General features: G+C 37.8%; 2 protein-coding genes across 6 annotated transcripts in view; one reads left to right on the forward strand and one right to left on the reverse strand.

Moving 5' to 3' along the window:
• Positions 1-23,010, forward strand: part of MACROD2 (mono-ADP ribosylhydrolase 2) — a 997,401-nt gene that overhangs the window by 47,589 nt on the left and 926,802 nt on the right. The gene's annotated exons all lie outside the window — the stretch shown is intronic.
• FLRT3 (fibronectin leucine rich transmembrane protein 3) lies at positions 5,151-21,743 on the reverse strand. 2 transcript variants are annotated; one of them, XM_081856031.1, is made up of 3 exons: positions 21,475-21,743; positions 13,485-14,073; positions 5,151-12,133 (listed from the first exon to the last, which is right to left on the reverse strand). In XM_081856031.1, the coding sequence occupies exon 3, from the start codon at positions 12,079-12,081 to the stop codon at positions 10,132-10,134; it is 1,950 nt and encodes a 649-aa protein (XP_081712157.1). In that variant the 5' UTR covers positions 12,082-12,133; positions 13,485-14,073; positions 21,475-21,743; the 3' UTR covers positions 5,151-10,131. The 2 variants fall into 2 exon arrangements, with proteins under 2 accessions (XP_081712157.1, XP_081712156.1); XM_081856030.1 differs by having other exon boundaries at positions 13,353-14,073.

Raw genomic sequence — 23,010 nt, forward strand, 5'->3', positions numbered from 1 at the left:
TATTTTTTTTGATGGAGGAAGCAGCTTCATTGTGGCATTTGTGTTGTAATTACTATATCTCCCATTAATCTTTTCCTCTTGGAAGAGAATCAAGTTGTGGAAGTGTCTGTGGTATTTGTGATGTGAGAGCAGGATTTTATCAGTACGTTAGAGCATGATTTTTGCATTTGTAATAAGAAAGAAAACTATGCTTGAGTCTGCACAAGTGTAATGACATCAAAACAGAGCCAAAACTTGGTAGACTGCTGATGCTGGTCTGTCAACCGCCCTGCTGCCCAGCAGCATCCCTGGCCAAACTGTCTGGAGTGGTCTCTGGCATGGGATTGGAGAACCGCTGGACGATAGTTCAGTGTGACTTCATGTGGAGGCTGCCATTGGGCCAGCACAGGACTTCATGGGCTTCATGACAACCATGGTGCTGTTTCAAATGGTCATCAGGCCAACACATTTTGCAGGACATATATTCTTGATCTAGTCTTGATAGGAGGCATGGACTAAAGGTAGCGGGATACAGTGCACTCCCTTGTCATAGTTGGAGTTTGGTGCTACTTTGCCTACATACAGAATCCAATGACATCTGGAGGACCACAGGTTCCTCGCCCCTGGCATAATCTCAGAGGTGTTTTATTTCCCTGCAATGAAAGGAATTTTTAAAAAGCTTTGTCCATATAGTGGAACAGAAGAATTCGTGTTGATCCATGACCTATCATTCTTTTTGTGTAAACAGAAATGTATTTGTTCAGTTTATATTTAAAAGAACCTGAATAATTATTTAAATATTGGACATACGCATGGTGCTTACTGAATCTTTTTTTTTAAAAAAAAAATAACCCACAACCTACTACTTTTTGTGGTTTTCTAAGAAGGTGTGTGTTTTGTTTTGCTAGAATTTCTGCAAAACAAAAGCTCTGATTACATTTCAAGTTTGGGTTTTGCTGAGTGGGGTGTGAGAGAGAGATACGTTTTAAAATGAGTTTTTACTTTCAACAAATGTGGGGTTCCTGTTTCAAGTTTGCCAAGATAATAGGTAATGTGTGGGTAGGAGGCCCAGTTACTGAGGAGAATTGATGAGTGAGAGGGTTGCTTAATCCTCCTACATGCTGCAGTGCATCTGTCCTCCCTCTGGCTGTTTCCTCCCAGCTGGCATTGCTTTAGATTTTGGTGTCTGGATGAGGTATTTGGTTGGGAGAATTAGTGGTTAGGGAAAAGATTAGGTACCCTCTTCTTGTCTACCAGTGCTTCTCTGCAAATGCCCTCTGTCCTTCATCATAAGGTGAACAAAGGGTAGTTTGCTCTTACTGTCTATTCAACTACAGTAGTACCTCGGGTTACATACGCTTCAGGTTACATACGCTTCAGGTTACACACTCCGCTAACCCAGAAATAGTACCTCGGGTTAAGAACTTTGCTTCAGGATGAGAACAGAAATCGTACGGCAGCGGCACAGCAGCAACAGGAGGCCCCATTAGCTTAAGTGGTGCTTCAGGTTAAGAACAGTTTCAGGTTAAGAACGGACCTCCAGAACGAATTAAGTACGTAACCAGAGGTACCACTGTATTTGTAAAGGTTATGGGTTTAAAGCACCATTTTCTTTCTGCAGTTTCTTGGAATCTTTGAACTTTTATTAGGCTTTTAAAACTCAAATCTTTCTTGCCTGATTAACTTTTACAGGTAGGTCTTTATTTTTCACTCTTCTGCAAGCCCTGTGAAATCAGGAAAGAATAGGTTTAATTGTAAAGAATTTGAGTGTTTCTAGAAGCCCAAGCTTTGTTCTGCTAAATATAAGTGTTTAATGAAAAGAAACACATCATTTTCACACATTGTGTTAGATTTTTACATATAAGGAAAGCATGAGAAATACACAGTCTGAGGAAGTAAAATGTTTCACTCTTGTTCTTTAACTATCAACCTTATCTTCATATCTCTGCTTTAAAAAGACAACTACAAATGAAAATAGCTTTTAAAAGTAAATATAAAATCGATATGTATTGGCTTGAAAACTAAGTTGCTCTTCTGTTCACATGGGGAGGGGCATTTCTGAAGGTTTCCCACTCTGTCTGTAGCCCCATGCACAACTTTCCTCACTATTGCCAAGGTTCTCTCTCACCTTAAATTCATCTCATTTAATGACCAAAATGCATGGATATCCATACAGTAAATGCTTCTTTGTTTTGAAAATACTGCAGAATGTACTGAGCTTTGTACTGAGCTTTGTTCTGATACTGAAAGTTCCATTATACTTTTAATATTTTTTTTTAGTGAGTGGGGAATTATGTTACCAATTGCCAGCATATATCCATAAACAGTTTTTGAAAGGATGTGCAAAAAGGCTGTGATAACTGGTTTACAACAAAACTATTATTTGTGTGGAACTGTCAGATCAGTTGCATTTCACTAATACTAATTCTCACAGGCTAAGCAACTTGATGACTAGGTGAAGTGAGCTTCACTCACCTGAGTGAAGGAGACCTAGTAGCAATGTATGTTACCAGCCAGAAGAAGAAATAAGGGAAACAAAAAATCCATTTGCTCTTTGATGCTTTATCTATGCCAATAAATATTGTCTCTAGGCAGGCATATAATTAAAGAAAGAAAAATAACAGATGATTGATGTGTTCTCATGAGCGCATGCAGAGGCACAATGAGGATGGAATTAATCCCATGAAGAAAAAACAAGGTGTACAGTGGTGCCCCGCAAGACGAATGCCTTGCAAGACGGAAAACCCGCTAGACGAAAGGGTTTTCTGTTTTGGAGGCGCTTCGCAAAACGAATTTCCCTATGGGCTTGCTTTGCAAGACAAAAATGTCTTGCGAGTTCCTGCGGGTTTTTCCCCCGCCCCCCCTTTTCTAAGCAGCTAAGCCGCTTATCAGCTGATCCGCTAAGCTGATAAGCCACTAAAAGCCGCTAAACCGCTAATAGCGCTAATCCGCTAAGCTGTCAATGGGCTTGCCACCTGAGAGGTGCTGGAACTGAGTTCCAAATGAAAAAAAAGCCCTGCCTCGGAGTATGTTCAGGATAGCTTAATTTTATCATTAAAGAACTACATTGTGGGCATCTGTGTGTCTTGAGAGACAATGGAGGGAGTGAAGTCAAACTGTTGGAAGGTTGCAGTGCCTGCTGCAGTACAGGAGAGACATGTTTCATTGCAGCTGTTACAGATGCACCATGGTGTTTCTTCTTTCTGCACTCCTCCCAGCAGTCATTCCCCCTCTGGTCACTGCTATGGATACACGACCTGTCTGTCTGTCTTCAGGCACTGCGGTCATCTGCAAAGAATTCCCACACAGCAGGGTTGATGTTGCCAGCCTTCCTGTTTGAAGACATGTTTGTAACACAGAGCTGGTTTCAGGCTATATATCAAAATTTCATTTCTGTCCCTGCAGGAAACAAACAACTTGGGGAACAGTAATAGGCAAAGACACATATTCTTGAGAAGCCTAAACCTGGCATAGGCAAACTCAGCCCTCCAGATGTTTTGGGACTACAACTCGCATCATCCCTAGCTAACAGGACCAGTGGTCAGGGATGATGGGAGTTGTAGTCCCAAAACATCTGGAGGGTCGAGTTTGCCTATGCCTGGTCTAAACAATGTTTTATGATGGTCTGTACCTTAATGTGGGATGCACTTGAGGATGTAGTTGGAGAATCCTCACCTCTTTCATTAAGTATAATATTATATTTACAGAAATAGTCCAGCTTCTTGTTGTTTACACCTATGTATATTAGAGCATGATCTGAAGAATATATTTTTTAGTTCCTTTAGAAGAGGAGCATTAGAATGAATAGCAAGAATAAAATCTTTCTAGAACCACAGAGCCTAGGGCTTGCTGATGAGAAGGTCGGCGGTTCGAATCCCCGCGACGGGGTGAGCTCCTGTTGTTCAGTCCCAGCTCCTTCCAACCTAGCAGTTCAAAAGCACGTCAAAGTGCAAGTAGATAAATAGGTACCGCTCCAGCGGGAAGGTAAACGGCGTTTCCGTGCGCTGCTCTGGTTTCTCCAGAAGCGGCTTAGTCATGCTGGCCACATGACCCGGAAAAACTGTCTGCAGAGAAACGTCAGGTTTCTTTGCCAGTAAAGCGAGATGAACGCTGCAACCCCAGAGTCGTTCGCGACTGGACTTAACTGTCATGGGTCCTTTACCTTTTTTTTTATCCTCAGTAAATGTGAACTTTATGCATGGGAACTTTGTATTTGAAAGCCAGTGTTGCTGTAGTTGTTGGACTGAGGAGACCCAGGGTTTGAACTCCCTGGCGTGAAGTTAATTGGGTGTCCTTGGGCTACCTACTATCTTTTAGCCTTCTGTACATTACAGGGTGGCCAAACAAACATCAAAGGTGGGGTGGGGAGGAAGAGGGAAAATCATGTATGCCACCTTGAGTGCCTTGAAAGACAGGATATAAATGAAATGAATAAATCTTACAAGCTGGATAAAAACTGTAGCTTCAGGATAAGCCCTTTTGTGACAGGCTTATGCTAGGTTTAGGTTTGATCCAGACCATTCAAGTCAGAAAGTTGCACAGGCCATTCATATAAAATGCAATATGAGCCCACATCTGCCCTCCACATGTTGTGCTTTTTAAATACGAGCAAAGCATAGTCATCACTTTTTTTCACCTATAGAAAAAAATGCCTATGACACCAACCTTAAACAATTTGATTTGTAGGAGCATTCTGTTTTTGTGAGACATACTTAATAGCTGCATCCTGAGCCTTGTTGATTTGGAGGGACAGGAGAGAATACTCTGCTGATACAGTAAATCTAGGTTTTCTTTCTCTAATGCAACTCCTACACTGGTTGCTAGAGTAAGCTGAAAACGAAAAGGGAAGAAACGTAGCATATAATTCTGTGGACTTCAGAAAAACACAAAATCCTCCAAAAGCATCTATCAAAGTGATTTCAATCCAATGATCCGGTACAAAGTCAAAAGATGTAAGCTGTTCTAATCCAGTGCTTTCAGCTGCTTAAGATCCAGCCTCCACAGCTAGTTGCGAGGGACCAGCTGACAAGTTCTTCAAAGCATCGAAGCAAGAAAGCCCAGCAGTGCCTAGCGACAGAGCTCTTCAGAGGTTTTCAAACTGACAGCTGTTTGCTTTGGGTTTATATACTGCAAAAACAATTCAGGTGGTGAATAACGTAAATGGCACCATGTTCCAGTCCAGGAGTTTTATTACAGTGAATTTAGCTTTGGGCAAGCTGCCATAATCAGCACAATTTGACAAGAAATTCACTATAGATATATAATTCCCCCACCCCCAGAAATAGCATGCATCATTTATGCTGCAAGATTCATGGACTACATATAGCAGTACCCAATAAAATTTTATGATAATGTAAAATATTATTCTATTTTATAGGTTTTACCCCAGTGATTATGCTTCTCTGAAACAACAATTTAACTCATACCAATTTAAATACTGTTAACCAGCTAGAGACCTCATCAGTATGTTTTCACTATCAAAATCTTGTTTCAAGGTGCTGCATATAGTGGATAGTAGACACATATGAATGGCAGTATTGGAGGATACTTAATTTTACTCTATAGGCTTTATTTATGAAAATAAACAATATATTTATTTAAAGATACAGGAAGGTTCTGTAAACTACATCTGTGAAGTAGTACTAGCAGGGCAGTACTTTGGGGCATAACAGGAAGGCCCTCAAATGTAGCCCTCTTGTAAAACAATTAAGTCCAGAGCATAAAATTACCTAACCATGCTATTGCACCTGTGTGTCATACTGTGATGAGCACCATCTCAGAGCCCCATGATAACAGGATGCAAAAAGATGGCATGAATTAAGAGAGATGGTGCTCTTCCCAACCTTTTCCAGATACAGTCTTCTGTTGGGCACTTGTGCGATGGGAGGTTAAGGCAGGGAACTAGTTTAGTAGTACTCACCATCTTCAAACAGAAGAAACTGAAGCTGCTGTAAAGGCTTCTAAATTTTCCCTTTCATCGGGTAGCTCTCTAGTAGTAGTAGTCTAAAAAGCCTTTTAGTGTACAGATTTTCAATTTGATATGACTGTCTCTAAAAAGCTCAGATTTGTCTTACTGGGTGATAGACAAATGTGAAGGGAGTACACAAGACAAGCCGCTCTCAGTGGGATTGCTTCCAGCAGTGACAGTTGTCAGATATTGATGGTACATGCAGCAACTGACTCTAGGCCCAGAGAAATGGAAGGAAAGCACCCAACTCTGTGACTGCTTTTGCAGGACTAGATTCTTTATGTAACTGGTAACAAGCAGGATCATTTGGGTCCACGTCTTTGTGGATATGAATGTCTTACATTTTAATGTAATACTTTGATATATTCTGACATTTGTGGGGTAGCCACTATGAAAGATATCACAGTGTTTTCTGCCTTGGCTTTTAAAAGAGGAAAAACAGTTGAGTATTGCCCACCTATTTAAATATATATATATTTAATTGTTGTTACTGAAATAAACCTGGCTTTTCATTGCCAAAGGCTAACATAATAGATTACTTTCTCCCCTGCTCAGTTTTAAAGACTATGCAAAGATACCATTATTGATGGTGGGTATGGGTGGAGGGATTGTGTGTATGCTGAACATGTAGAATGTAGCCTGTGACCTGACTGTCCATGGCTGGTTTCTGCAATAATGTCAGCACATGTTTTAGCTGACAGTGAAAATGTATATGGTCTCCATACAAATTTATCTAAAAATGTATCCTAAGTAGGGATGGACCAAATGTTGCTCAATTTGTGGCTCCATTTACAGGCATCTAATTTGAAGCATGATTTCTTGTGCATTTTTGGGAGGATGGTGAAATTCGGGGCAACTACTAATCTTTAGGAGTACCATTGGGAATCTTTCATTTTTCGTTTAAAAAAATATTTTATTCTGGGGACAGTACAGCTGCCATTTTCTTTCCCCCTGATTGCTCCAGATTCAGACAGTTTTGGGTTTTCTGCAATCTCCCTATCCTCCTTTAGCACACATTTGACTCCCTTGTCAAAGGGTCCAACTGCCTTTCTAGCCAATCTCCTGTTACTAATGTATTTAAAATGGGTAGGCGATGATGACTCGTGGCTCTGCAAATGCTGTTGGACTCTAGCTCCCAGCAGCCCCAGACAGTATGGGGTAATTGGGAACTGTAGGCCAGCAATCTATCTCTGAAGGGTCACAGGTTTCCCATCCCTGCATTAAGATCCGTTTGCACAGCATATCGACAATGTAAATTTTAATAAGGTGACCTTATTATGCTGAGAAGTTAAAGTGAGAGTTTAATGGAATAGGCTAATCATCTGGGGTGGATTGGTTGATGGGGAAAAGATCTACGCTACCTTCAGAAATATATTTTTGCCTGCTTTTTGTGTGACTTTTGGATTAGGTCCATGTGAAGGCACACTAGCTACTTGTTTCTGCAATCATATGTTTTGTGCATGCCATAAACAATTTATTAGTTCCCTGCAGGAGCCAAACCACCTCCTTACTGGATTTTTCTGCATAACATCAAAATCACTCCTCCTGCTTCGAAGTTTTACCTTTTGAGAAATGATCAAATATTATGTTCTTTTTATAATTAATTATATAGAAATTGACAAATAGACTTCATCATTAACTATTGTCATATTTGGATATTGATTTATGGAAATAAGATTATTGTCTGTTAAATGTGTGGAAAAGAGAAATGTTTGAAAGATTTCTCTCACTTACAGATGGTCTCTTCAGCTACTAGTTCCTTTTTTGCAGCTGAATAAGGTAGTGTCGTCATAAATACAGGCTCTACTTAGAAGGTTTTAGGGACTGATTGATGGGACATGCAATCGCTGTGCCATGCATTTGGCAATCAATTTTTGTTTTGCCAATTATTTGACTCTAGGATATTTTAGAAAAACGTAAACCTATCTACTAAAATTTTGTCATAATGGTTTCCTTTCAACAATTCATCCTAACGGGATGTAACACAGCTTTACTTAGTTAAGGTAAGAGTACACAGCATGATATATACTCTGCACTTTTCTGTTAAAGATCAATTACCATGAACAATAGCTTAAAGTACCCTTAACTTGTGTGTGTGTGTGTGTGTGTGTGTGTGTGTGTGTGTCCGCGTCCACTTGTCTGTGTAATATATGAAGTGAGGCGGATGATGTAAGAATTATCATCTCCAATCCATTAACAACAACTAGAAATACAACAATTTGGTGTTTTAAGGCAATGGTTTTAAAGCATTAGAGCTCAAAAATATATGAAGTCAGATTATTGGCACAATATATCTGTAGAACCAGACTTGTAGAACAATTGTAGGAATGGGGCAGCCCAGATCTTAATTTATTTCTGTCCTTGGAGAGGCAGGACAAGGACTTTTCCACGTGAAGCAAGTATGTTCCCTAGATTCCCATGTTATGGAGGACTTCATTGTGGACTTTTGGTTCGTGCTGGGATGCAGATATACTAGAAACATAATGTGGTCTCAGGGTCAATCTGCTGTTGTGATATGGTTTGCCCTCCTTTAAATGTGCTGTCCTGGGAGACTACCCAGTCTGCCTCTATGGCTGGCTTGGCTCTGCCAAAAATACAGACATGTTGTCTTACCTCCCCCAAATCACACACTTTAAAATCATTGCAGAAACATCATGTAAATGTAGAAGATAATCCAGTTAACAATTTCAATAATTTCAAGATCAATGCTGTCCCATATCTATAGCCATTCATCACCCTAGTAAAAGAATTCCTGAGAAAACTGTCTCCTTGTACTTAAATTACCTAGTTGTATCAATTTTAACTTCCCTCCTTTTATTCTGTAATATTCTAGCTGTGGCAGGAGAAAAGTACTTGTTATATCCTGTATTGTTTGGTTGAACTAGGAAGAAATTCAGGTTTTACCTCCTAGATGGAGTTAGTGCAGAAACATTCTAAATATTCAATTGGTGTAACACTGTGTGTGTGTGTGTGTTTGTCTAATGAGGTTAAGAAGAGCACTTAGTTTATGATACTTCATTTTATATTTTATTCAGCATTAAGACCAATATCTTTCCATAATTAAGTGTATGTGTGTGAAAAGTTTGTTCCCAGTTAAAAGCGGAACACATATAACTTTCGATCAAGGCACATACAAGACTGGCCAAAGGGCGTTCAATGCACTTTGGTTTTCATTTGGGGAATAATAGTTATGGCAACAAAATGTCTTGGGTATTAAACATTAAATAGATCACAACTAAGTAGAAAGCCAGATCAAAGTATCTTCACTTGTGTGTTTGTTAATATTCAGATAACTGTGATAGCAATGGGCAATATTCTCAATGGCAGTTGAAATATGTATAGTATATATTTAATTGCATATATAGTATATGCTTTCATGACATTAGAAGAACTGCAGTTAGCAATTACAAACGTTCTCTTATAGAATGATGAATAAATTTAGGTTTGGACATTTATATGTTTAGGGTAGTCTTAGATTTTATTTTTCATAAAAATAAGAGCTGACCCTGCTTTTATGCATTTAGAACAGTAATATGTGCTTTATTCTTGTTTCATCTGCCCTACCTAGACAACAGCTATCTGCTGCAGTATCCTTTTACTTACAAATCTGGTTATAGCTAAGTAACTGGTATTGCCCACTACTTTTCACATTAGGTTTTTAGTTGTTTTATGTATTTCATATACCCAAGATTGTATTTTGATCAATTTCGCAGTCACTTCTGAACATTTTCAGTTTGCCAGGTTTAACCTTTTACGAATACCAAAGTGAAAATGGCCTGTGCTTATACTTACAAGGATCTCAAATGTATGCAAAGTCCTGATTGTTCAACACAGCAAGAAAATTCACTTTCACAGTCAACAAGTCATCTTACTCAGTAGAACACAAAAGTTAAATGGTCTGTAATTTCAATATTAGCAAGGAAAATACAGTACAAATTACTAAAAAATACTAAAATATAGAATTGTTTTCAGGCATCCTTGCTACATTAACCGCAGCAGTCACCTGAAATTTGAAACTTTTAATAAAAAGTTCTTAAATATAAATTATATGGCAAATGTACAATACATTGCTTATTCAGTCTTTTAATCCAGTGTTCTGCAGTAGGCCAGCAACCTTTTCAAGTTGCCATTCTTTGTGAGAAGGGAAAAAAGAAACCACCACAAGTCTTTAATTTCCTTTAGTATCATGAGTGTGAGTGATCTGAATCAGGTATACCACTGTCTCTGTAGCTTCTGTTACTGCTGCTTTCACTGTGGTTGTTTTTGTATAGATTCATCCCATTAGGTGGGAATATGGTATGTATTACAAATTCCTCCTTGGACACTTGTTCATTGTTCAGAGATATCATCTGAAAAGAAGTCTCCCTGATTTCTAAGATAGAATTGTCCTTCTTCGTTCCAGCTTCAGCATAATCATCTTTCCTCCTACGTCCTTTGCTGTACGTACAGTTTCTCGAGAACAAGGACCCATTCCTATGGACATACCAGCAGACTAAAGCCAGCAGTGCTATAGCTACTAGTGCCACTGCACCCCCTATGATGGCAGCCAAGGGCAAGCTAGAATTTTTGTATGGTTCTTTTTCTTGTTCGTGGTTTAGGGTGGTTGTAGGATTGTACATTTTAAGGGGTGCAGTTTCAGTCTCTATACAAACAGGGGTTTCATCAGACAGATAGATGTTACTGGTTTCCATGGGAACCATGCATACACGGTATGGTGAGTCTGGCTCAAGTGCTGTAAGCAGATAGTCATTCCGGTCTCCTGTAACGATGGTTTCAGTTATAGATCCAAAGGCAGGACTATGACCCATCTTGAGCCAACTAAGTCTTAAAGCAGTCATGGGTAGTGCAACTTTCCAAGAAATATGAATAGTCTCGGTGCTTACAGCCTTTACAACAATGGTAATGATTTCCTGTACTGGGGTAGCGGTTGTTCTGTAGTTTTTATGTGGATTAGGAGTCTTCATTTCAGGTGATTTGGTCACAGAAACTGGCCAGTGTCCTTGCACAGGGTATAAAGTGTTTGGTACTGAAGCAGTAATTTGGATAGTGCTTACAATATCCTCATCTTTGCAATCAAATAGCTCTGAATTGAGGTCTTTGATAGCCATCCCACGAACTTTCTCTGGGGCTTGACACATCAGTCCACGTACATTAACTCTGAGAGGCAGCATTTGCAACCAGTCACGAACCCATTTCATTTTGCACCCGCAGTGCCAAGGGTTGTTGCGAAGAAACAATTGGGTTATATTGTCCAGGTCATCAAAGACACCCTGAGGTAAATTACTGAGATTATTATTGGACATATCTAGCCGATACAACTGTCGTAGGTACGCAAAAGCATTAGCTGATACATGATTTATATGGTTTTCTTGTAGATAAAGCTTTCTCAGATTTGTTCCTGGCAAATTTATTGGAGCTGCTGTAAGGGAATTACGGACCAATGAGAGTTCTGTTAAATTGACTAGATTCGTAAAGACTTTCTCACCTAATCCATGATTGCTTAAGAGATTTCCATCTAAAACTAGACGTTTTAGATTTGTAAGGTCTTGAAGGGACAGCTCCGAAATTGTGGAAATGCGATTATCATCCAAGCGCAGTTCTTCTATTGTTTTAGGCAAGCCCCAGGGAATGGTGCTAAGGTGATTTCGAGAAAGAAAAAGAAGTCTAAGATAGATATTATCCCGGAATGCTCCATCTTCAATACTAACTGCAGAAACAGAGTTATCATCCAAATGTAATTCTTCCAGATAAGGAATTTGTGAAAGTGAATCATAAGTAATTGTCCTTATGTTATTTTCCTGCAAATGCAATTCTTTGACGTACTTTGGGAGGTTGGTAGGGAATTCATCCAAGCTGTTGTGGTATAAATAAATTCTCTCCACTTTGATCAAGGTTTTTAGCTCAGAAGGAATTCCAGCATTATTGATTTGATTGTTCTGAAGGTAAAGGGTTGTAGCATCCTCTGGAATCCCAGTAGGAATTGATGTTAAGTCGCGATCATTGCAGTAAATGAATCCTGCATCACAGCGGCATGCTGAAGGGCAGGACTTGGCACTGACAGAGTGAGGTGCCATTTTGAGCAAAAGCCCTATCTTTGTCCAAATTAGGATGAAATTCCAGGTTGCACTGATCATGGTCAAGTTGCAGTGAGGTTTGCCCAGAGACTAGTGTTTGGTTTTCAGCAATCTAGAGAAAAAAAATCAGATTAATAGTAGAGTACAGTGAAGTATCACTTTGAAATGAAAACAACATATCTAACAGCATAGTCCTATGTATGTTTAATTGAAGATAAGTCATAGTGTGTTAAATGGGGATTGCTTGCTTATACATTATAGCTTGCTGTGCTGGCATAGGAACTTTTTTTTAAAAAAAAGAAACTTCAGGAACCTTCTGCATGTACACAGTTCACCCCACAATCGTTTGAATTTGAGTAGTTGCCTTGTACTCATAAGATGAAGGCACAATGTTACCTAAATTCACTACTTTAGCACCTTATGATACTGAAATTCATCTTTTAAGTATTCAAACTCTCCTTAGACCACTGTTTTTTTCTGAAGTATGAATACTGAGTGAATAATTAGACAGGACACACTGCATGGTAACTAATAACGAACAGTGATGAAATGTGTTCCCTGTCTTCAGCTATTTCATTGGAAGTACAATAAAGGAGTTAAACCTAAGTGGAAGCTTAAATATAGAACAGATTTCTCTTCTGCCTCAAGTAGATGGCATAGTGACAAAATTTTCATTTTAAACAGAATTGTCAGCTTAGTAATACTGGAGACATGAAAGTTTGCACAAACCTCTTGAAACATGTGATATAATCAGTTATTTCAATATTGCTTGTATATTACTTCATGGGTTAGGGTGAAATCCTAACCATGCATACTCAGGTAAATTCCAGGTAGGTGGGAATAGGATTGCAGCCTTAGGATACTAATGATTTTCCTTAGTCATATAAAATAAAATAAGGTATGGAATATCTATATTTTATATCATAAGGATTATTTTTTCCTATTGCTCTGTAAAATTAAAAAGAAACAAAACAAGTTTTTGAAACTATTTTGTTTTCCAACAAAATGAACTGGTGTGCAATGAAAAACTTCTCTTGCTGTTGGAGCAATACCGGTTGTGGTAATTAGGAGGAGTAACTCATTAAACATACTATGTTTTAATACCTGATATTTGACAAGACTTTAAAGATGCACAGTTTCCTTAGCTTTAATTAATTTGTCATACCTACTAACCCATTTTAAAAAATATTTCTTTGGCAGTGCTTGCTTCTGTGTTGTTAACTTTTAGTTCTCGTTTACCTGTAGAATGTGATCATTGCAATGGTTTACTTTCGTGACCAGTGATCTTAATTGTTCCACTTTCTAAAATAATATTTTGTTATGGAACCTACCTTATTTAAAGATGCGAGGGAACCTTTTGTGCTTGCTAGAATCCAGTTGGCATACGATTTTCTAGAAACCAAGTTGGCTTGGAGAAATTTATAGTTTAGTTCACGCAGCTGTATTTCCTTCACAGTACTTACTTAAATGATGCTTGTGAGTATAATATCTTTCCTGGTGAGTTCCACTATGTTCAATGAACATTCCAATAAAGTTTCATCATGGTAAATAAGCACATCAGGCTGTTGAAGATAAAAGCTTCAGTTTCTGTTACTCTGCAGGAATGAGACTTTGAAGAAGAGGGAAGAGGGTTCTCTCTCCTTTTACCCCCAAGTGTGTGTGAACAACTTCTTTAACAAAAAAATTCTCAAATGCTTAGAAGTTCTTTTCATAATGTTGTGGCTAGAGATGGTAACTTCAGCTCTATGTGCTCAAAACAATTCGTGATGTTAAGGCTTGAATCATGATAGCTTCTTTTTTTCTGTCCACAATCATCCAACTATAAACTTTGAATGTTGATGTGTCCTGATAAATCCATGCCTGCTGGGCTGCACCATTCACTTAGTGCTTGATCCGAATTTCCAGCTCAGCATATTTCCTCATTCTGTCTGAAAATGCCAGGTGCTCACTTCAGATGGTTTTTGTTTTAATTCACAGGCTTTTCTTGGGGAAACCAAAACATGCTAATACCAGTGACAGGGTTTCCTTTCAAAAATTTCATTCAGTTGGTGCCTGTAAAAGTAAGGAAAAAGCAAATTGTTATCCAAAAGTGATGATGAACTGCCTTGTGCAAACTTTTCTTGACTTAGCATTTCTACAATAATATAGCCTCATTATGGGAGTACTAATAGAGCAAAAAATTGAAGTTCTTGAATCAGATACACAGCTAAGTTCAGCATTGGAAGAAATTGGTCTAAACAAAACAGCAATGGAAGTCAGCTTTGATCAATGGACCAAAGAGAAACTGCTTTGCAAATGTGACACATGACTCTTTAGATTACAAATAGAGGCCTAGGTGCAGTGCATGGCATGCATACTACTGTTCATGGTCTTCTGCATTCAGGAAGCAAGACAGTTGCCGATAGTTTAAAATGTAAATCAGCAAAGGTATAATAACAATTTCTAATGGTCAGGTGTCTGTCTTAGTGACTGTAGTTCCGAATTTATTCTCCAGGAGGAGGTAGTTAATTACAGTGCTGAACATTTCTAAAGTGTACAGTTAGGTTGAAAATTGAAACTGTAATATTGTCTTAACTATATTTTGACAATACGAGGATCCTTTTGGACCAGTCCTGCAGACTGATGCATTGTCAGGCTAGATTGTTCTACACAAGCAAGAAGAATGCTATGTTGTAATGTAAAACGTCATTTAAATGGTTTTTATGTCTGCGTGTGGGTAACCTTTCCTTCTCATCTGGAAATTTAAACCCAGCAAATATGACTGCAGTTCTAAGAAGGGCAAGTAGCGTAGCTCAGTAGCTGAGCATATATTTTCTATGTGAAAAACCCTAAGTGAATAGACCATGGGGTGAGGAACTTGTCGCCCATCAGCTCTAACCAGCAAGGCCAGTGGTCAGGGATTATTGGAGTGGTAGTTCCTCACACGTTCCTCACCCGCAGTATAGATACTGAGGTAGATGGGCCATTGACCTAACTCTCTTTAAGAGGGGAGGAGGGGGTAGCAAGGCTTCCTATGTTAATAAGTACACTGAATACAGCAGGACTAAAAATATGTGTGCATCCTTACGTTTGCCATGCACACTAAAATCTGCTTCACCTTTTACATTGTATCAGTTCTAATTAGAAATGAGTTTCTAAAGTACTCATTAGTACACACCAAAACATCTGTTAGACTATTGCTAGGTAATGTACACATTTCCAGTGTATGTGAAATAGTACAAACGTTCAGTTTCCTTTTTCTACCTTGTGCAACTCAGTCGTGTAAACACTGTCTTTCCTGTGCCACCAAGACTATTGGTACAGTGTAATTCCAGTCAAAGTATAATGCGACATTTGTTCAAAATTAATGTAAAGCGTTTCTGTTGTGATATGTAACATGGTTAAATATTTGGTGTTTACCTATGGATTTCAGAATGCAACAGTCATCATCATCAGTTCTTAAGAGATATGAATATATAAAAAATACGGTACTGAAACAAAATGAAATTTTCTGAAGTGATTAGTGATAAAAGACTTAGACTCTGCATAGCACCATTACCTTGAAATGAAATGTAAAACAACAACTGAAGCCTGATAAATACCTTGGAAGACATCACTCAATTAGCAAGTAGCCTTATTTGTTCAGCTGTCTAAATACTGAGGATACTATGAGGTTCTAAAGTTTATAATCTGTTTTTGAACTTCATAATCCACTTTGGTTAACCAGCAAAGGAGGAATTACTATAGGTTTTTTTTATAGTAAGACTGAGTAATAGGAAAGTAGTTTCAAGTAACAGAGAATAATTTATTTAGCAGAAGACATATAATGTGTGTAGGAATTAAATGTTAAACTACCTAAGTGATTAATTAAAGATAGTGGATTTTAAGTAGTATTGTTCTTGGGAAATGGATATCAAACTTAAATTGCTTGTAGAGCATGTTTGGATACCTTACCTAGAGCAAAGAATGTACTTGTTTCTGGGAATAGAAAACTTTTATTTCGTTACCAAATGTTTCAAATGCATTCCCTTTTGGATTGTTTGATATTCAAGCCCTCACTTATTGCCCCTATTGTATTAGCAGCAATGTTGGATTAAAATGAAAGCACTAAAGCTCATTAAGTTCTTGGGTTTTTAAAATCCCTACTCTCAAAATTACATCAAAACAAAAGGATAAAATAAAGCAAGTTTCATTGGAGGGGAAAAAAGACTGTTTCAAAAATGTGGATTAAGCTTCCAGCCCCCCTACCCCTTCTTTCAGCTAGAAGGGAACAGTTTTCTTTAGTTTTTATTTAATTTGATATCTTGCACTTTGCTTTTATATTCCAAGCTAGTGCTGAAAACAATGTGTTTGCATAATAAAGGCAGCAATGATCGGTCTCTACAGAAGGGAATCCTGCTGCCTTGCTCAGCCTTCTCTTTTCTAGAGCTGTCCTTACATATTCCCTGACATCAAGTCATTATAGCTGAGTTTGCAGGATGAAAAGAGAAATGCCCCCCACTGTTCAGAGACACTGTGGCCAGGTTTTCACAACATCAAATTGTGAGCTTCATGGGCCCATGGTTTTGAAAGAGAACATTAATTTTGAACAAAACAAAAAGAAAATGGAAGAAATCCTGGTGCACAAACATTTTTTGAAAAAACAGAAAGATGTACAGTACTCGTTTTTAACTCCACCACTTCTCAATATATTAGTACCATGCTTTAAAAACTGTGGTGATAAATTCCTGTGGTGCCCAATTTATTTGTTCAATCAGTTGGTAATTAAAACATTTAGCTATTCAGACCTGAGAAACTATAGTGTGTCAAAGGCAGCACTGCACAAAAGGAGCCTTTTTACTCTAAATATTAAAGGTAACATAAATATATTTATACCCAAAACTCTGATTTTAGTACTTTATGGTACGATGTGGGTCAACTGCCTATGCCAAAACTTTTAAAAAGTAGTTAGAATATGTGAATTTGTGTCTTCATTTATGATATACTGACGTGAAAGGCTATGCTTTCATTCTAGCAACTATCCACAGCAGTGTTCTGAAGATTCAGATATATCTCTTTAGGCTATAAATGTCAACAGCATGACAACCAGAATTAATTCAGCTTTGCTGTACAAAAGTGATTGTTCAGCAATTTTGGTTTTGCATAGCCATTTGATTTATTTCATAGTGCCCTCTGTGGATTGAAGAAAGTGTCTGCTCCTATATATAATGTGCTCAAGTGCATTGAGATTATTGCTTTGGACTTCTATCAGCCATTCAAAAGCAGGGATATTTTCAATAAACTTTGCTTGTTATAATGTTAATTTGGTTAAACATGACTCAGTTGTATTGAAAATGAAGTGTGCAACATGTTTTCTTAGGTGTACTACTCAGGGTTGGTTAGTAGTGACAGCAAAATATTTTCTAAGCACCCTGTTTCATGAGCATGGGGACCCTCATCTTTTGTTTAAAGTTAGGCAAGCAGAAGCAGCTTAAAATATCCTTGTGAGGGCTAAAGAATGTAAAGCTTTGTTGAGAAGTTGGGCTTCTGAGTCTTTCTTTTAGCAACATTTTCTTTGGCTTATGGAAATAACCATATTTAACAAATGTATCACATCATTTCCACGTGTTATTTGTTACATTAAGCATGATCACTGGAGTAAACAGTTTCCCCATAAGTTTTAAATTAAGGTTCTGTAAAACGAAACTATTGTGAGTTGGTATGATCACCTATCTTAGCCTTTCCCATGCTAAAGCTGGTAGTAAATTTGCATTTTTGTAGTATATATGAAGGCCACCATTATTTGCTGGCGAACATAAATATGATTATGCTTATTCCATGAAAATACAACTTTAAAAAAGTAACTCCCATTGAGAAGATATAGATGATCCCTAACTTTTAAACGTAAGAAGTGTAACGAGCTGCCCACTCCCTCCCGAAAAGCATGAACTCTTATTTGTTCATAAATTTCAGTAGGGAACAGTAAATAGCACTTTGCAATCCTGGCCCTAGCCATCCTCATTTGGCAGGAAGAGCCACTGATTTCAGTGGTGCTTGCTTGCACATCAGTAGGTTTAGGTATGCAGCCTTACAGTGTTGGCCTCTGCATTTTTACTCAGTAAGTAAGTCCCTCTGAGTTTAATGGTACTTAACTCCAAGTAACTGTATTTAGGATTGCAGTGTTTGTCAGCTGTAGCTTGTAGCTTACCTTTAGAAAGCTGCTAAACTCACCTAGTCACAATTAGAGAACAATTGCTTTGACTTGTTTAAAATTTTTGGACCAATCTTTGCTTTCATATATTTTACCAAAGTGGTACTTGGAGTAGGCCTTAACAAATTCTTGGCACACCTCAAGCTCAAGCACACCTCATACTTTAATATTTTTTGTCTTTCTTACTTTCTGATAGCTTATGTGTTGTTGGGTAGGAACTGCTTTTACACTTCCAAGTGATGTATTTTACTTTAATACTACTAGATTTATATTGAACTATTCTAATGCTGATATTTGAAAATAAATTACTGCCTTGTTTTGCTAACATCAGTTTTTAACATTGCAATGTATTTCTTGTCTGTTTACTTATGATTCTTAAGCACACTTAGATGTAAGCATATTCCACTGAAATCAGTTGAACATATTTCCATGTGATTGGGGTGTCATAAATATTAACTCACATCCTGATTCAACTGAAATAAATGTCAGGATTTGCACCTTCAACCCAGAGGAGAAATATGCATTGTTGGCACCTAATACACATTATATCTATATATAGCTTTTAAAAAATAACACAGAAAGTACACACTCATACTCTATCTTGCCTCTTTCAAATTCAGAAAACAAAAATAAATAAATACAAAAATACAAATAAAGATAAATACAGATACAGAAAATGATTACTTTTTTCCCCATTTAAGACAGGGCTCTTTTTTCCTCAAGGCTCTGATTTCTGTGACTTTAGTGCAGAAATTTTGCCCACTGGGGGGTAGCACACACTGCAAGAAATCTCTTTACAGCGGCTGCAAGTCTGCCTTTCACCCCCAATGCTGTTGTCCAGTTTCTCTGTTTTAATCACAAAGGCTTCTGGAGAGAGAACGCTGAAGGATTCTAAGGGGGTGGGGTGCAAAAAGCATTTACACTACTTCTAATGGCAATATTAATCAGTTAAATTCATTTGCCCAGGAGAATGAGCTCTAAAACTTAATATCATTTGAAGTTTTCTTCAATAATGTAAATCAGGTTTGATGCTAGGAAGGTGGCCATAGTTACTTAAAGGAAAAGGAAAAGACATAGAGCTGGGGGGAAAACTTTGAGTGGAAGGTAATTATAATGGTAAATAATTCCAGAAATGTCAGACTAAAATTCTAACCCTAGGAATCTTGTGCACTTAAATCTAGTATATTAAATGTCATAAATTATGTTTGTTTACCTCGCTAGACATAGTTAAATAAACATTAACAATAAAAATACAGTGCAGCCTGGCTTCAGTGGCACAAACTGTAGCTTTCCCTCAAACTCTTCAGTTTTAATCCAGATAATAAATTTGTAAAAGCTTCCTGTATATAAGAGGTAGTACTACAAACATAGCTTGAACTTCTTATTGCTTGGAGAGTATAGCCTCCCATAGGAAACAGAGCAAGTGATCATTAATAATCTTCCAAAGCCTGACAGACCCTAAATTTCAATTAAACTTTCCCCAACTTGTTTCACTTGATAGGAAAGAACTGTCATTGACTATAAAATAATAGCTTGTGAATGCTTCATCCTCACCACTATCTAGCGTGATCCCATTGTGGAAGTAATTTTAATTGTCCAGTGATTTCACATTTTTTAGGAACAAGTTGGTGTAAGACTTCAGCTTGTACATGGCAGTCCCTTTCTATAAACTCTTTTTAAAAAGTAGAGAATTAACCTCAACCTCTACATCTATTTCCCCCCCCCCCCAGCAATTACCCACGGATTGTAGTATTCATTTAGTTCTGTGCATAACAGTGAATTGTCTTTGCATTACTTCCACCAACTTTGTGAGGGTAGTGATTCCTGCAGTATCAAAGTTACAGCTTAAATAAATCATGTAATTCACTTCTTAAATTGCTTACTGAATTTTAGGTTTTGAAACTGAAAAAAGATAGATAAATTACATGGAAAGCATGAAGCTTTGTTAAGTGGACAGTGCTTTCTATTGGTTTTTAATATATTTTCCATATTCTGTAAACCACAGCTCTTGGGCAGATCCAAGCAAAGTACTGCAGAAGAAAAATAAACTAAAATAGCAATTTACATGCACATGCAACAGTCAAAGTGTAAAATGATACTCATTTAATTTTGTTCATTAGGCCTTGTTTAACAACTTTTTAATAGTTAATTGTATATCAAAAGGGATATAGGCTGATATGTTATGGATGCTAACTTAACCAATCAACATGGATAATTTTACAGTTTCTGTTAGGAATTAGGGTTATGCAGCTATGGTAGGCTTTGCTTACCTTGATCTTTTTTGAGACAGGCCTGTTGCATTCTTAAACTATTTGAAACCATTTTGTTTCACATGCATACCCTAGAGTTTCCTTGTAAGTATCAATTGCAGTGTTTCACTTATGCTGTAGTTAAAAAAAAAATACATGGCCACAGACAAGCTTAAAATATGGAGGCAACATGAGCTTAACATGTGGAGACAATAGATTTTCAGAGGACTATGATATTCTAAAAACTTCATGTTTGATATAGCCACAAATGATTCTTTTAAATATTCAATATGGCAATTTCTGTCCCACTGTTTTTGCATGAGCCTCTGTTCAAAAGCTTAGGTCTGTTAATTTATATGACTAGATTTATTGGCTTATTATGCACGTCACATACTGTATTTGAACAGGCAATGGCTTTTGCAATACATTGAGGAAAGAATATCATACGGTGAGTGTGAGTGGTGGGCTTACGTGCTAAATTGTATCAAGCAATATATGGCTTTAGCACTACGGATTTGGGAAACAGTAATGCAGGCTTTAAAACCTAGGTGTAGCTGTTTACCCTTTCCCAAAGATTATAAAAGTTCCGCCAAGCAGACGAAGACATTTGCTCCTGGACAGAGCACTCATTTTCTGCGATGAATTTTTGATTATCTCTTTCCATAGCTGTGAAACTAGTATTAAGAGAACACGCCACATATGCAGCATTGGCCACATTGGAAAACATGCAGCTTGAATTTTGGTGTGCTCTGTAGCACTTAGTTAAAACACATTTGTAAAGTCTTCCATTTGATGATTTAGATTGGAACGCTTGTAAAGAGCTCGTCTGAACAATTGTTTCCAACCATCAGACACATTGCCCCCCTCATCCCACCCTGAAAAAAGCCTTGAATTATATACAGTTGCAAACCCTACTTTTGCTTAGCATTGTAGTTTAAAAGCAGTTTTCTTCAATCTCCCTTCTGCTATGCTGAATTTTATAATGCCTGGGTGGGAAAAATCAAACTTGAGTGCAAATTAGAAGGAATTACTTACCAGTAGGATGAAGTAGAAAATATATATCTATAAAGAAATTCCATTTATAACTGCACAATAGCAATAATTCCAGTAACGGTTATAAAACCCTCAGTTTCAGATTCCACAGACAAAAAGAAGCAGCAACAGCAACAGCAGCAGCAGCAGCTATTGTATGAGCTCTCGCTATGTCAAATCACTTCTCCCTCACTGAGAAGGAGTGAGGGGGGAAGCATTCCAGTTACGTGCACACAGCCCACCTCCGAAGTCTGAAGTTAAAGCTTTCACCTAACAGTGGTTGAATAAAGAGGTGATGTCATAAATGGGCAGGTCTTTGGCTCTGCTTCAGTCAGGCAACTGGATAAGCAGGCTGTCAAAAGATTACATTACAGACACCAGAGGGCGCCGGAGAAGGAAAATCCAGGATTGCATGCCAAAACCAGAGCTGTGCTATATTACAGTTCACCAGCTTTAGATACGTGCCAAAAACATTTCAGTCATCTCCAAATCGAGTATTTTTTCGTCAACATGCAGATATGTGGCTTTAATACATTTGTGCAACTTTTACAGTTTTCACTCAAAATAGTTGAGAATTGCCACAGTGAAATGTATTGACAATACATTCATTAATTGATCCTCACATGGACCTAGCTAATGCTTTAAGTTAAAAGTTGGAGGACCAATCACAATTAAACTACTACTAGAGGGTCCTCAGCAAAACTTTTAAATTACTCCTTTGGTGAGAATCCCTTTTTGGAGACATTTTTAATGGAAAAACAAATGTGTTATTTTAATGCTCATAATGGTAAGGCTAGATAATTTAGAAGTGTTAATATTCAGTATTTACCTTCATCTGTAGCAAAGGGGTGGAGTTTCTTGCAAGGCTGTTTTGTTTTTGTTCTTATTATAAAAAAAAGTAGAAAACTGCCTCAGAGATTTTTGGGAGAAAGTTAGTTTTAAGAATTGTGAATCATTAATTTTAATTATATTTTCTGGTAATAAGATGTGTGTCAGTGTTACGCATAGCTTATTTTGGTGGTGGCAGGCATCAATACTATATGCTTACACCCTAGACGCCAGTACTGTTCCTTGGAATGAGGAGACTGCAGATTACAAATTGTGTGTTAGGAAACGGGGGGGGGGGGAGGGGGCAGGGAGATAAACCATTGCAGATACTCATGTCTGTTATCTTATTTATTTATTTGTGCTATCTCACAAGCATATTTGAATATACTTGGTATCTTACATTGCAATTTAGCTGTCTTTCACTAGTTGTTTATTAACTGGAGTTTGGTTCCTCCAATTGGCATTTCCCAATGTCTGTGTTTCCTTCCAGTATATGAGTTGCCTCTGAATCCATTAGGTTGTAGACTATGTCAAGCATTTAGTTGCATTTTCTTCATTAGATCCATTTTCTTTATCTCTATACTTCTGTGGTAGAGCACAGTGTGCTCAAGAACAAGACTGGATGCTATCACAGTGACCTCTCCGGGGTACAATCCAGGCATTGTGTATGGAAGTCCTGGGCTGCCCAGATGACACAACCTGCCTCTTGGC

Source organism: Podarcis erhardii (assembly GCF_964252035.2).
Source record: "Podarcis erhardii genome assembly, chromosome: 3".
In the NCBI taxonomy this organism is placed as follows: Eukaryota; Metazoa; Chordata; class Lepidosauria; order Squamata; family Lacertidae; genus Podarcis; species Podarcis erhardii.

Excerpts from the sequence above, each read along its gene's own strand:
- FLRT3 (XM_081856031.1), bottom strand. The coding sequence starts at position 12,081 with ATGATCAGTGCAACCTGGAATTTCATCCTAATTTGGACAAAGATAGGG.